Source organism: Gekko japonicus, unplaced genomic scaffold (assembly GCF_001447785.1).
Source record: "Gekko japonicus isolate JY-2015 unplaced genomic scaffold, Gekko_japonicus_V1.1 scaffold462, whole genome shotgun sequence".
In the NCBI taxonomy this organism is placed as follows: domain Eukaryota; kingdom Metazoa; phylum Chordata; class Lepidosauria; order Squamata; family Gekkonidae; genus Gekko; species Gekko japonicus.
The window spans coordinates 768527-783608 of NW_015175369.1; the positions used below are offsets into that span (position 1 = coordinate 768527).

Consider the following 15082-nt stretch of genomic DNA (forward strand, 5'->3'; position numbering starts at 1 on the left):
TGATTGTCAGCTAGGGAGGTGGTGAGCTCCCCCTCCCTGGCAGTCTTTAAGCAGTGGCTGGACACACACTTGTCAGGGATGCTCTAGGCTGATCCTGCACTGAGCAGGGGGTTGGATTAGACGGCCTGTAGGGCCCCTTCCAAATCTGTGATTCTACGATTCTGTGAAATTCTATATAATTGAAAAATACTTTCTGTTTATCTTGGAATTCTGAGATCGGTCTGTTGTGAGTATAAGTCATTAGTTTTGCCACTGCTGCATATTCAATTAATCTATATTTCCATTCCTTCAGTTCTGGGCATTTTTCTGTGTTTACATGCCCAGGATCAGTTTTGCTGTGTGATAGTGGGGATACCCAGGTCCCTGCCTAGAATGAGCTCAATGGTTAGGTTTAGGTGCCAGAGTAAAGAGACCACATGGAAGGAATAGGGAAGACCAGCTGCTGTGTCGTCCTTCTGAACTGTAGCCTGGTGTGGATAATGGTGGGGGAAGGGGCCCCTAAATACACTTAGAAGGTCAGGAGGATGTTACAGACTAGGATGAGCCCCCCTCCTCATTTTCCGCTTTCTTTCCCATCTTTTTTTGTTTGCTTTATCTGTTTGTGCCGTCACTAACTATTGTTAGCCCGAACCATGGTTAACTTTTCGTCTCTTGTTCAGCACCATGGTTAGCACCAGCTTTCCCTCTATGCCACAATTAGCATGTACCAGGGGAAGGATATGTTGATGAGCTCCTACTAATGCTCTCCAACATCAGGACCCAAGCATCATTTCTCTAGGTATAGTAACAAATTGTTACATAGCACCAATGCTCTCCCTAAGCTGTGGAGTCCTGTGAGCAAAAATTCCACTTTGTGAGCTACGGGCATTGAAGTTGCAACCGAGTGATTTGGCTACTGCATAAATTAGTTTGCTCTTGAGCCCTCCTTCCTGAACTAAGACAAAAACGTGTGAGCCGGAGGCTAAAATACTGTGAGCTAGCTCACACTAACTCAGCTTAGAGGGAACAGTGCATCGCAACCCCCCACCAAATCTTACCCCATCCCATCCATGAGACCTGCAAAGTTGTTGTGAGGCTGTAACGGGGGGGGGGGAGTTAATGTTTCTACCATGAGGTCCTTGGAGGAAAGTTGGAATTAAAATGCAAAAAAGAAATTCACGCCCAAATTGGGAGGGGGGTTGGTGGGGGGGGTTGGTGTGTGTGTGGGGAAAGCAGCACAATAACCCTCACTTGATTGTTACTTATCACTTCAGCAGTGCACATGTTTCTTTAGGGGTGATCCCACATGGCGAGAGCTGGAGAGGCATCGGAATCTAAATGTTCTCCAAGACAGAAATGATGCAACAGAAGCTTGTCAAATCTGGTTTGTCCCCTGAGCATCCAGGGTGACGTGTGTAGCTCTCTTTCCAACAAGACGGAGGTCTTCATTTCCATGGTCTGACTTTAAAAACAATCAAGCCAGGAAAAGTCTTTGCGTCTGAATTGGTTGTTTTCTATAAGCAGTCCTCTAATACTTGCCAGTTCTCTCAACTGTCCACCATCGTTTATCTTGATTTTTTTTTAACCCTTTGCTGTAGGCTAAATTACAAATTTACATTTTAGGCCAAAAGACTCACAGGTGCTCCTCTCTCCTGTACAAATTTAGGGGAGACGTGTGCAGTTCCAAATGACGATACTCTGGTAGAAAAAGCTGAAGAAAAGGCAAACCTGTATCACAAAAAATCAGGTACGCTTTTGCAAAATCTGGGGTAGAGCTATTTTTTTGCAATCTGCTTGATTACTTAGTGACATCAAGTTTTAAGAACATAAGCCCTGCTGGATCAGACCAGTGGTCCGCCTAGTCCAGCATCCTGTCTCACACAGGGGCCAACCACTTCCTCTGGAGGGCCAGCAACAGGGCAGAGAGGCCGAGGCCTTCATAAAAACACCAGAAGAGCTCTGCTGGATCAGGACAATAATCCATCTAGTCCAGCATCCTGTCTCACACAGGGGCCAACCAGTTCCTCTGGATGGCCAACAACAGGGCATAGAGGTTGAGACTTTCATAAGAACATAAGAGCCCTGCTGGATCAGACCAGTAGTCCATCTCGTCCAGCATCTTGTCTCACAAAGTGGACAACCAGTTCCTCTAGACAGCTGACAACAGAGCGTAGAGGCAGAGGCCTTCCCCTGACGTTGCCTCCTGGCTCTGGGATTCAGAGAGCACCTCTGAATGTGGTCGTTCCTCTCGGTCACCATGGCTAGTAGCCATTGATAGATTTGTTGTTGTTTCCCTCTGCTAGAATGCATCATAAAGTCGATAGGAAGCCCTGTCGAGATTAAGAAGGTGAAAGAGACTTTTGGAGTGTGGATGATGGATGCTGCAAATCACAGCGACGAGCGGATTTGGATCACGGAACATTTTACAGGTATCAGGGTGTCCCCGGAGGATGGAAGGGACGTTCTTAGGACTAGGCATCTCAGAGCATTTGGAAATCAGCATTACTGTTATAGATCCTCCCAGATTTATGTGTGATACCCACTACAGATGAAACAGAGGTGCCCTCTCCCCAGAAAGATTTACAGGATCATGTGGGTAAGACTGGGACAGGCAAGAGAAGTTTAAATTATGGGTGGAATTATGGGCAGAAAGGTACCAGCAGTATATTAGGAAATATTAGGAATTTCTTTTACCCTAAGGGTAGTTCAGCAGTGGAATTGGCTGCCTAGGGAGGTGGCGAGCTCCCCCTCACTGGCAGTTATCAAGCAGTGGTTGGACGAACACTTGTCAGGGATGCTTGAGGCTGATCCTGCATTGAGCAGGGGGTTGGACTAGATGGCCTCCGTGGAGCCCTTCCAACTCTATGATTCTAAGTTCAGGAATGACAAGTTGAGTTAGTTGCTGGCTAGGGAAGAATACATGATGAAGGCGCTGGTAGTTGAAATGCAGGGGAGGGGAGGCAGCCTGATCTCGTCAGATCTCGGAAGCTCAGCAGGGTCAGTCCTTGGAAGGGTGGACCACCAAGGAAGACCTTGTAGAGGAAGCCCATGGCCAACCACTTCTGCTTCTCACTTGCCTCGAACGCCCCTTGCTGGGGTCGCCATAAGTTGGCTCTGACTTGACGGCTCTTGACACACACCATTGAAATCAAGGCTCTAGCCCTCATTGTTTCAGAGCTTGAAAGACAAGGGGAAACTTGGGTACCAAGCATGGGAGCTGGTAAGATAGGTTTAAAAAAAGAAGAAGAGAAGCAGAGATTGGATTTATACCGCGCCCTTCACTTGGAGTCTCAGAGTGGCTTACAGACTCCTTTCCCTTCCCCTCCCCACAACAGACACCCTGTGAGGTGGGTGGGGCTGAGAGAGCTCTGACACAAACTGCTCTTTTTCAAGGACAGCTGTGCTAGAGCTTGTGACTGACCCAAGGTCACATCAGCAGGTGCAAGTGGAGGAGTGGGGAATCAAACCCGGTTCTCCCAGATTAGAGTCCGCACACTTAACCACCTGCTGCAGAGCAGCAGCTGAGAGGGACAAGAGGCTGTCCTTGCTGCACCGTCCTGGCCTAGCCGTTCCGTGGCTTGACTGCCTCCCAGTCGACGCCTGCTCCTAAGGGTATGGGGTCTTCTTTGCCTGTGGTGGCGTCCAGAGGATTCTTCTCTGTTTCATCTGACCATCTACTGCTTGGGTCCCAGAGAAGATGGAAAGTGGTGGTGGGGGAAAGAATTCCATCTCCTTTCCATGCCTGAAGAATTATTTCTGCTCTCTGTGTTTGAAGGTGCCGGCCTAAGATTTCGGGGGGTGGGGGGGGGGGACAGGTTTTCTAACCATTTTGGACAAAGAAGATTGCTGAGTAGGAGCCCCACATCCCACAGAAGGGCTTTCCTCGGGTGGAACTGATCCAGAATTTACCACCATCTTCAGAATTGCTTTGTCCAGAGCAAGGCCGAATATGACAAAACCCCTTTGTCGTCCCCACCCCCCTCAATTGGTCTGAAATGGCCCCTCCCCTGCTCCAAAGGCTGCTTCAGGCAGCATCATTTTCATGTGAAGGTTATCATTCCTATACCCTTTATCTGTAAAATGTAATTCATCATGTCTAAAATATAGCTTCCCTGTACGGAGATGGTATACCCATGATGGAAAATAGTAGTGTTTCAGTTGGCCCATAGGGGTGGTGGAAGACTGGAGCCCCCCTCCCCTTGAACGTTGGGCCAAGCTGCATGGGACGCAGAGACCGTCTACGGGTATGGTACTTTTGGAAGGTAAAGAGTGGCAGTGAGCTCTAATTTGGACTGGGGGCATAAGGTTCCAGGGGGAGGGGGCGCCCCTTGTATTTTCTCAGCCTCTGTTGGCTGCTGGAAGTTGGTATTTGTCCCATCTTGGGTGGCCCCATGGCACCGATCTGAATCCCCCCCCCCACAGCTGCTATTTATGCTTCAAAAACATAATCTCACTGCTGCCAATGGGGCATCTAGCTTGGACCTCAATAGCCAGTGTGGCTCAGCCGCCCTGCCTCCAGAGGCTTTTACTTGGGCAAGTGAGGGGGGGGCGTGGAGACCAGGCCTTACAAGGAAAGGCTGAGGGACTTGGGAATGGTCAGTCTGGGGGGGAGGAGGTTGGGGGGGGGGACATGATGGCTCTCTTCGAAAGTCTGTCACTTAGAGGAGGGCAGGGAGCGCTTCCTCTTGGCAGCAGACAAGGGCCGTTGTGTTTCGTTTGCTAGCTGATGACACACACACCCAGAAATACTTGAAACTTTATGCCAGATCAATGGACGATTTATGTGTGAGCATAGTTACCAGCCAGCTTGGTGTCGTGGTTAAGTGCGCGGACTCTAATCTGGGAGAACCGGGTTTGATTCCCCACTCCTCCACTTGCACCTGCTGATGTGACCTTGGGTCAGTCACAAGCTCTGGCACAGCTGTCCTTGAAAAAGAGCCGCTTCTGTCAAGAGCTCTCTCAGCCCCACCTACCTCACAGGGTGTCTGTTGTGGGGAGGGGGAGGAAAAGGAGTTTGTAAGCCATTTTGAGACTCCTTTGGGTAGTGAAGGGCGGGGTATAAATCCAATCTCCTCCTCCTCCTCCTTCTTCTGAAAGGACCCATGGTTTGCTTTATAAGCTAATATCAAACCACACAATATAAGAGATAACATCCCTTGGTCAGGATTGATTTACATTGTTTATTTTTTGGATGTGTTTCTAAAAACTATGTCATGTACTATTGACCACTGAGGGAGGCCTTTGAGGCCGAAACACGTGTGTACTTGTGGTGGTCATTTGAGACTTATCGTTAACTTTGTATGAGGAAATTATTATAGTTTGTGTAAATCTTATTCTCGATGCCTCTTAATGTAGTCTGGTATTCAGGCCCTGTGTTTTGAATTACATTATTGTGTACACTATATAACAAATTCTTTTGATACAGATTCTATTGCTGTAGCTCAACGTTTGAAGCCTTCTCAGTACATTTCCGGTTGAGCTTCTTTCCCCTTCTCCTTTGTTAGCAGATGATAGGACTCATAGTAATGAGTTTACATTATGGGCAGAAGGGTACCGGCTGGAAATTATGATTTTTTTTTTAAACAGTAAGAGTAGTTCAGCAGTGGAATGGGCTGCCTAGGGAGTTGGTGAGCTCCCTCTCGCTGGCAGTCTTCAAGCAGCGGCTGGACAAACACCTGTCAGGGATGGGGTGGCACTAAATGGCCCATATGGCCCCTCCCAACTCTATGATTCTAGGTTGGCTGTAATCTAGCTGGGCTTTCTTCACACAGGCAAAACAGTAAAAGAATATGCCGACATGGTCGCCTTGCTGAACGACAGCTATGAAGTCATCGAGCTCCCGTGGCACTTTTACGGATGCGGCCACACCATCTATAACAACGCCGTATACTATCAGAAAATAGGGACCAACAACATTGTGAAGTAAGTAGGTGATGCGGGGGGGTTGACGTTGCTGAAAGCTGTCTTAAAGACAAGGATCTTCACTGTGTCCAAACACTTGGATGCGAGGCTGATGTGTCGTGGTTTATTAATTTTTTCTAACCATGCCACAGTATGGCAAGGATTAGTGAGATGCTGCCTATCAAAATCGAGGCGGCTTCCCAAAATCTGTAAAAACAGTGCAACAGACCATCAAGGGTAATGGGGCTCAGTGGGGAAGCATCTGTTTGGCATGCAGAAAGTCCCAGGTTCAATCCCTGGCGTCTCCAGTTAAAAGGATCAAGACTAACAGGCAGTTCCATATGTCCACGAGTCCAAGTGTGGTTGGTCCCGAAGCAACTGTAAAGGGTTGTGACCCTGTGGTAGTTCTCCTTTGCTTTTCAATGTTGCTTAAGTTTTTTTCTGGCTATCAGAGTCCCATTCCAACTAGTTCCCTGTATGTACATCTGACTTGGTACTAAAATTCCTGTGGTGTAGTGGTTACAAGTAGCAGACTCTAATCTAGATAACCTGGTTTGATTCCCCACTGTTCCACATGCTGCCAGCTGGGTGACCTTGGGTCAGTCACAGCGCTCTCAGAGCTCTCTCTCAGCCCCACCTACCTTCACAGGGTGTCTGTTGTTGGGAGAGAAAGGGAAGGAGACTGTAAGCCGCGCCGAGACTCCTTTGGGTAGTGAAGGGTGGGGTATAAATCAACTCTCCTCCTCCTCCTCCTGGTGTTCTGATCAGAATTTTCGAATTTCTGAATAGGACTGTACCATGTGGCTAACTGCTCAGAAGGTAATCCCCAGCCACTATTTGGTCTGGACCCTCAAACACCGCCCAGTTCCATCCAGAACACTGTGGAAAACAAGACACACGCCCAGTTCCACAAATCCCCAGGATGTTCAGGGGTTCCAACCAATGCTCCCTCTGGGCTGTGGAGTCTTGTGAGCAGAAATTCTACTTTGTGAGCTACTGGCATTAAAGTTGTGAGTGAGCGATTTGGCTGCTGCATACATTAGTTTGCTCTGGAGCCATCCTTCCTAAGACAAAAATGTGTGAGCTGGAGGCTAAAAACCTGTGAGCTAGCTCACACTAACCCAGAGGGAACACTGGTTCTGACCCCCCCCCCCCCAATTCTCTCCCCCTTCTGGCAGTCTAGATTCCGACTGTGTGAAATAACTGCTGTTGATTGCACGTTCTTCTGTTTTCCTGGAAGGAGAAGTCGCCACACGTCTGTTTTCAATTCCTGTTGGCAATTCCAATAATAAATCTTCTGACTTTGGGGTGGGGGTGGGGGAAGGGGGAGGCTTTTAAATTAAGTTTTTAATTGCTCCCTGCCCCTTCCCTTTTGACGTGGCTTTGCCTGTTCAAAAGTTGGTGTCCGGAGTGTTGCCCGCACGGAAGACTCTTGCTCAGCCAGGGAGTCACTGTGGTCTCCAGGCGGTGCCTTTCCCCCAAAGCTCACGGCGCTCCACAGGCCATCTGTGCATTGTTAGCTTGTCCAACGCGGCGAGATCAGAGCTGTGGTTTTGTTAGGGGGGTTCAGTGGGAGGGAGCCAAAGCTTGCGCTTGAAGCGCGGGCCAACAGAAACATCCGCCTTTGCAAGCAGGTGGGGTGTCCTTCTTGGCCTCTCCCTCGATGAGAATAGGCCAGTGAAGGAGAAGATGTTCCTGGCGTTCGGTTTTGTTCAGCGAATGGGACTCCCCGCCCTGGCCTGGATGGCCCAGGCTAGCCCAGCAGCATCAGATCTCAGAAGCTAAGCAGGGTCAGTCCTGGTTAGTATTTGAATGGGAGACCACCGAGGAAGTCCATGGTCTCTACACAGAGGCAGGCAATGGCCAACCACCTGTGTCCCAGTTTGGTGTGGTGGTTAGGAGTGGCAGACTCTAATCTGGGAGAACGTGGTTTGATCCCCCACTCCTTCACGTGCAGCTGCTGGTGTGGTGTCTGTTGTGGGGAGGGAAAGGGAAGGAGATTGTAAGCCGCTCTGAGACTCCTTCGGGTAGTGAAGGGCGGGGTATAAATCCCTCCTCCTCCTCCCCCGCCTTCCTTGAAAACTGTATGGCGTTGCCATATGTCAGCTGTGACTTGACGCCTCTTCCCACCACCAGTGGGACTCCCAGCTGCTTGGCAAGACCCTGGCCCAGTGGAAAGGGCTTTTGTCTTTTGCTAGGAAGAGGGGAAAGTCTCTGGGATTGGCTCTGGTCAGAAGATTGCTCCAGTCTAAGTCCACTGAATTCAGATGTCCTCAGAGGGCAGCCTTGTCGGTCGGCAGTAGAACAGCTAGATATGAAAGGAGCTGACAGAAGGGGGTCCCGAAACTCTTGTCGGTCTCTGAGGTGCTGCTGGGCTTGAATTGAGCTGTTGGGCTGGCTGCCCCCTGACGCCATCTGTGCAGGACTGCACTGTTTGTGTGCCCCCCCCCCACACATGGAATCTGTTGTCCGTCATGGTTCTGTGTTGGGGGACAGTCAAGGCCCGTGCCACCTTTGGCCAAAAGAGACGGCCTTAAGGCAGGTGATGTTTTCCGCTGGATGTCAGCCAAGGCCTGAAGATCTCTTTGTGAGATTTCCCCCTCTCCTCTCTGACATCTGTCTGAGAATTGTGAGCACCCCCCAATGCTCCAATGATACTTACTACGGTAGGCAGTCACCTTTCCCCCATATATATACACTGTGGCCTTAGATAGGAGAAGTAATTTACAATGTAAACCGCTCCGAGCCTGCGGGAATGGAGCGTATAGAAGTTGAAATAATAATAAGGCGGCAGGACAGTTTTCTTTTAAAATAAAATCCAGCGGATGGGATCCAAAATACCTCTCCCACTTTGCGTACAAAAGAGGTCAGACCAGCAGGGGTCATTTCCTGTGGGAGCGCACAGGAGCGGAGCTCCGGCAGTAAGGAGCCCAGGGGGTGGGCACATTCAACAAGCCCTGCCCCCTGCTCCCAGCAGCCCTCAGTTGGGCCACGAGGAGCAAGAAGCAGTCAGGTAAGTTGCAGAGCCCCCCCCCCGGCCCACCAAGTTTTATTCAGGTGCAAGCTCTCCCTCCTCTGTGAGGACAGATCTGCACGTCCCCCCCAATAGCTAGCAATCCAAAACAGTCCAGTGGAGCCACACTTCCGGTGATGTTCGGGGGTGTGGCATATGCAAATAAGTTATGCTAATACATTATGCTAATGAGCTCTTGCACCTCTTTTTCTATTAAATGACCCCTGCAGACCAGAACCAGTGAATTGAAGGTTGGACCAGAACCAATGGATTGAAATTAAATCAAAATAGCTTTTCTTTAAGTGTTAGGAAGAACTTATGGACAGTTAGAGTGGTTCCTCTGTGGAACAGGCTTCGCGGGGAGGTGGTGGGCTCTCCTTCCTCCTCCGAGGTTTATAAGCACAAGTTAGATGGCTTCTGTGTTGGGGGACAATGGGAAGAATGGGCTAGAGTCGGGAGTGCCTCCTCAAGTTTACTGGGGAATGGGGAAACTTCTAATAGGATCAGCACTGTTTCAAAGAGCTTCTTTCTTTTTCGGTCCTGCCCGTGTCTTGAAATTTGCCCTTTTCGTTTAGCAGACTGCATGGCGAAGTCCCATGCCCCCCCAAAAATGTATTTTATTTACAGATCTGTGTTTTACCCAACCAAATCCTTCCCAGCCTTTGGTAGCATCCAAAGAGATGTGCAGCTGTCCTCAATCCAAGTGATGTCTTCTACCAGAGCCAGGGCTTTTTCGGCCCTGGTTCCCGCCTGGCGGAACTCTCTACCCGGAGACATCCGTGCCCTGTGGGATCTTGCACAGTTCCACCAGGCATGCAGAACAGACAGTGCTGGATTTACGCATAAGCTAAATAAGCTACAGCTTAGGGCCTCGCAATCTGCTGGGGCCTCAAATAAAAACACAATATAAAAATGATTTCAAATATTTAAAAGGCGTATACATTTTAAATTTTTCTGAGACCAGCTGATGTAATTTAAAACAGTAGGGGGCCTCTGGGGTTTGTATAGCTTAGGGCCTCAACAAGTCTAAATCCGGCCCTGAGAACAGAGTTGTTCCACCAGGCCTATGGTTGAGGACAGCAGCGGTTGTTCCATCTCATCTGACCTAGAAACCCCGCCCCTTGGAGGAAGTGACCAGTGTTCCTTCTAAGCTGAGTTAGTGTGAGCTAGCTCACAGGTTTTCGGCCTTTAGCTCACACATTGTTGTTTCCGCTCAGGAAGGAGGGCTCCAGAGCGAAATAATTTATGCAGTAGCCAACTCGCTCGCTCACAGCTTTAATGTCAGTCGTTCACAAAGTAGAATGTTTGCTCACAAGACTCGACAGCTTAGAGGGAGTATTCGTCTCTGTAGTCCAGACATCACTTGTAATGCTAGGAGAAATGGCAGGCCCTGCCTGGCAGTTGTCAGTCCTGTGTACCGTTATGCCAGGTGCTAAACCACAAAAAGAGAGAGTGTGTGCAAACTCAGAAAGGTTCCCAAATGCTGGAACTGAAACGCAGAACTTCACCATTGCATTCTAACTTGGAATAGGCCTTACATTGTAATCTGCTGCCTCTGGTGTTTTCTGTTCTTCTACGATAGTTCTGTGTAGCATTGGCAACCTCCAAGTGCGGCTTGGAGAATTACAACAGATCTCCATAATGCAAAGATCCGTTCCCCTGGAGAAGATCCGTTCCTCACTACTTTATTGCCAGTAGCTCACAAAGTATTGCTCACAAGACTCCATAGCTTAGAGGGAACATTGGAAGTCACCACATGCAGAATGCCATCTAGAACGGAAGGTTAATGGTTCCGCTGGTTTACTGGAAACCATGATCCATGGTTGGGTTTTAATCTAATTAGTTTATATTTTGGAATGTTTTTAACTGAACTGTATTTTAAATATGATGTACACCACCCTATTATTGTTGTTGTTATTATTATTGTTGTTGTTGTTGTTGTTGTTATTCCGATCAATTATTTTAAGGACTGCTGGCTTCAGGTTTGAGAACCAGTGTAGTGTAGTAGTTATCTTTCATCCTCTTAAGGGGAAATGACATAAATAATCCTAGATCTTTGTTTTAACTGTTTTAAATTGATTACAAGTGTATTTATTGAAATGTTGTTCACTACCCTGAGCCCTGTAGGATGGGGTAGGGCAGTCTATAAGCCAAATAAATAAACAAACAGGCAGTCTATAAGCCAAATAAATAAACAAACAGAGTGTCGGGCTAGGATTTGGGAGACCCCGGTTCGAATTTCTCCTTAGTGCCATGGAAACTCACTGAGTCACCTTGGGCCACTCACTCTTAATCAGCCTCACCTACCTTGCAGGGTTGTTGTGAGGATTCAATGGAGGAGGAGGAGGAGAACGATGTAAGCCGCTTTGGGTCTCCACTGGGGAGAAAGGCGGGGTATAAATTGGCGGGGAGGGTGGGGTATAAATTGGAAAAATAATTAAAATAAATGAATTAAATTAAAAAAGTTTGTTTCTATTTTGCTTTGATTGCTAGAGAGTGGTATTTTTTTTTTAACTTTGTGGCTTGTTGGAAGAGCCTCTGCTTAGGATGCAGAAGGTCCCAGGTTCCATCCCCGGCATCTCCAGTTAAAGGATCTGGCAGTGGAGGATACAGAAGGCCTCAGCCTGAGACCCGGGAGAGCCCCTGCCGGTCTGTGTAGGCAATACTGACCTTGATGGACCCAGGGTCTGATTCAGTACAGGGCAGCTTCGTGTATGTTCATGTATGTTCCCGTGTGTTTTAAAGCCGCTTTGGAGGCCTGGGTGGAGTGGGAAAGGGGGAGGGAGGGAACAAACGTTTTCATCAATAAATCCCATTCATTTTTTAATAAATAATGTAACATAATACTTAGCATTTACACAGTGCAATTTGAATGTCCCCTTCTCATTTCTTGTGGAGACCCTTATGGCAGGTTTTTTTTGGGGGGGGGGATAAGGGCTAAGGTTGTCGTTTGAGTCCAGGAGAGCATTTCCATGGCTGGAACAATTTCCTCCGTGCAGAACATGACTTTCTCGCCTCTCCCCCTTCCTGCTGTATCCCAGAATACTCCTTTGAATTCTGTTCCTGGAGGTCCCCTCTCCCTTCTGAAGGAGGTTAGGTTGAGAGACTGTGACTGGCCCAAGGTCTCCCAGTGAGCTTCCATGGCAGAGTGGAGATTCGAACCCGAGTCACCCCGAACCCTAATCTGACACTTTAACCCTGGCACCACCTTAGCTGTCTCGTGTGCTATACCACACCCACCTTGGTAAGGCCATTGCTCTGCGGTGGCACAGTGGGTATATCCTTAACATCTGAACTGCCTTAACATCTGAACTGTGTTAGTTCAAGCCCCGCGCTGGTGTGAGCAGCCAGCCTGTTGTCCCCAGCTTATCGTCCACCCAGCGATTTGAAAGCTTCGGCGAGTAGATAAAATGGGAACCGCTCCTTAGCGAGGGCGGGCACGCCAATCTCCCTTCTGGGAGGGCGTTAGCTGACGGTCAGACGTCCTGATCAAGGCTTGTAAAGGCGAACCAAGCTTGCCGGCTACAGAAAGAACCCCTGCAATGGACGTTCCGGCCAGGCGGTGGCAGTGTGGCGATAGACATATGGGTCCTGGAGCCTGGCCAGCAAAAGCAGCCGTGCCGGAAAATGACGAACTGTCTTTGAACACCCATTGCAGATTCGACCTGGGGACGAAGTTGTCCAAAACTCTCACGCTCGAGCAAGCCTGGAGCCACATGCGCCATTACCTCTTTGCCTATTCGAAAACCTACTTCAACATCGCCGTGGACGAGATGGGATTTTGGGTGATGTACGTGGAGAGGTTCCACGAAAACATCATGGTGGCCTACGTGGAAGAGGAGAACTTTTCAGTGATGCTGAACATCAACACCACCTACCCGAAGTCCAAAGCCGGCAACGCCTTCATCGCCTGCGGGGTGCTGTACGTCACCGACAAAAACGATTCCTACGTGACGTTTGCTTTTGACCTGCTGAGCGAAAAGCAGGTCGATGCCAGCTTCGAGCTGAAACGGAGCCCGTCCAACCTGGCCATGCTCACCTACAACCCGAGAGATAAGCATCTTTACACGTGGGAGAAGGGGTCCCTAATGCAGTACCCTGTCCATTTCACCAGTTGAGCTCATCCCAGCGGAAACCATCCATCACTCGGCCTGCCGTTGCCCCTGTTAAGCAGTCATCCACCGTGGAGGCTCTTCTCCAGCTGCCTGTAAATTCATCCCTCCTGTCTAAGGAGAGCCGACGTTTGAAACTGCATTCATGTAATGTGCATTTTAGGGCGAATGAAGATCCCTGTTGTGTCAGTCATTCCTGTTCAGGTTTTGCAGGCCATTCCTGGCTCTGTAGAAGAAAGGACTGCTTAATATTATAGCCCATCCTACATGTTAGCGGACCCAAAAAGAGTTTGTTGTTGTTCTACTCTGGGGTGCACAATGTATGGTCCAGGGGGCCCCTCAAAGCCTACCGATGCCTGAACCTCCCCCCTGATTTGGTCATTTAGCAGGTGCTCCCATGCCTCCAGCTGACTGCCTCTCTGAGCATGGACCAGTTTAGTAGGGCCATGAGAACTGGGGGCCAGTGAAGCACATGGAAGGCCGCTTGAAGCCAGCTGCTGAGGTACCACACCTGGGATCCAGTTCCAAACAGCCAGACCACGTGGAGGTTGAAGGTTTCTCTCCCCTCTCACTTCCACAGCCAGTTTGGTGTAGTGGTTAAGTGCGCGGACTCTAATCTGGGAGAACCGGGTTTGATTCCCCACTCCTCCACTCGCAGCTGCTGGGTGACCTTGGGCAGGCTGTAGTTCTGATAAGAGCTGTCCTTGAAAAATAGCAGTTTCTGTCAGAGCTCTCTCAGCCCCACCGACCTCACAGGGTGTCTGTTTTGGGGAGGGGAAGGGAAAGGAGTTTGTAAGCCGCTCTGAGACACCTTTGGGGAGTGAAGGGCAGGGTATAAATCCAATCTCTTTTTCTTCTTTTACCTCACAGGGTGCCTGTTGTGGGGAGGGGAAGGGAAAGGAGTTTGTAAGCCGCTCTGAGACTCCTTTGGGTAGTGAAGGGCGGGGTATAAATCCAATCTCTTGTTCTTCCTGTACGAGTCTGCCGTGCAGTTTTATCTGTGGATTTTCTGGGTGATTTTCGTCTTGGCCACTTGAGGTCCTTGGTGTTGCCAAATCCCCCGCATCCCTGAAATTCATGGGGCGAAGCCTGGTGATGTCATGAGGTGGGGCCTGGTGACATCATTCCTTCACACATAGCGCCCCCTTAGTTCCGATCAAGGCCAGTTATGGCTACGGTTGCCAGCTCCGGGTGGAGGAATTGTGGGGGCGGAGCCTGGGGAGGGCGGGGCTTGGGGAGGGGAGAGGACTCCGTGGGGTGTCATGCCGTACAGTCCACCGTCCAAGACAGCCATTTTCTCCAGGTGAATTGATCTTTTTTACTTGAGAGACCAGTTGTGATTGTGGAAGATTTTCAGCCACTACCTGAGGACATGGAAGCCTAACTGTGGCCCATGTTTGCATTGTGCTCCCCCACCCCCCCCCCCCCCCCCCCCCCGCTTGGGAAGCCCCCGATCCCCCCCCCGCGCCCTGTAGATCTGCTCCAGCAGGCAACGCTTTAGCTGATCTACTAAGTGAAACTACCGCTGCAGCTTCTAATCATACTTTACTTGTGCAGCTCTGCCTTTCCGTCAGCACACCTGGAAGCCCTGGGCCGTCTGTCTCCAGCGGGATTCTGAAGCAGTCAGCTGCCGGCAAGTCCCGGGACCTGCCTGCTCCCTGATCCTGACAGACAATGCTCGCCGTCCAGCGAGGTGTAAAAAGAAACAGGCTAACAGATAGGGCCAGGTAGAAGTAGAATTGGGGGCATGCCACTTACGCCTCTTAATGTGGTGCATGGTTTGGCTTGTGGAAATCAGCAGCGGGGGCATTTTGCTGTGTGCAGTACTGGATAGGTTGCAATTTTTTTTGTTCCACAAGGTTCTAAAGGTTGTACCTCTTTTTTGGGACCAACCAAAGTAGCCCAAGGCCGGGTGTGAACTCTCCGGTTATGAAGGAGTTGCAAATTAAGTACACTCTGTTGTGGTTGGTTGTTGGTTTTTTTTACAGCAATTGATCCCATAATAAAAATTCTGCTGCCGTAGGAAGCCCACTCCCATTTCTGTGCCATCTTCTAAACCTGGTGTAACCACTCCTCT

General features: G+C 49.5%; 1 protein-coding gene across 1 annotated transcript in view; it reads left to right on the forward strand.

Annotated features, from left to right (window-relative positions):
• Nucleotides 1-13607, forward strand: part of GLDN (gliomedin) — a 51649-nt gene extending 38042 nt beyond the window's left edge. The window contains exons 7-10 of the mRNA XM_015425488.1: nucleotides 1646-1726; nucleotides 2283-2408; nucleotides 5751-5901; nucleotides 12552-13607. Of these exons, the coding sequence (XP_015280974.1) occupies nucleotides 1646-1726; nucleotides 2283-2408; nucleotides 5751-5901; nucleotides 12552-13011 (818 nt within the window). The 3' untranslated portion in view covers nucleotides 13012-13607. The remainder of the gene's footprint in view (nucleotides 1-1645; nucleotides 1727-2282; nucleotides 2409-5750; nucleotides 5902-12551) is intronic.
• Nucleotides 13608-15082: the final 1475 nt, after the last annotated feature.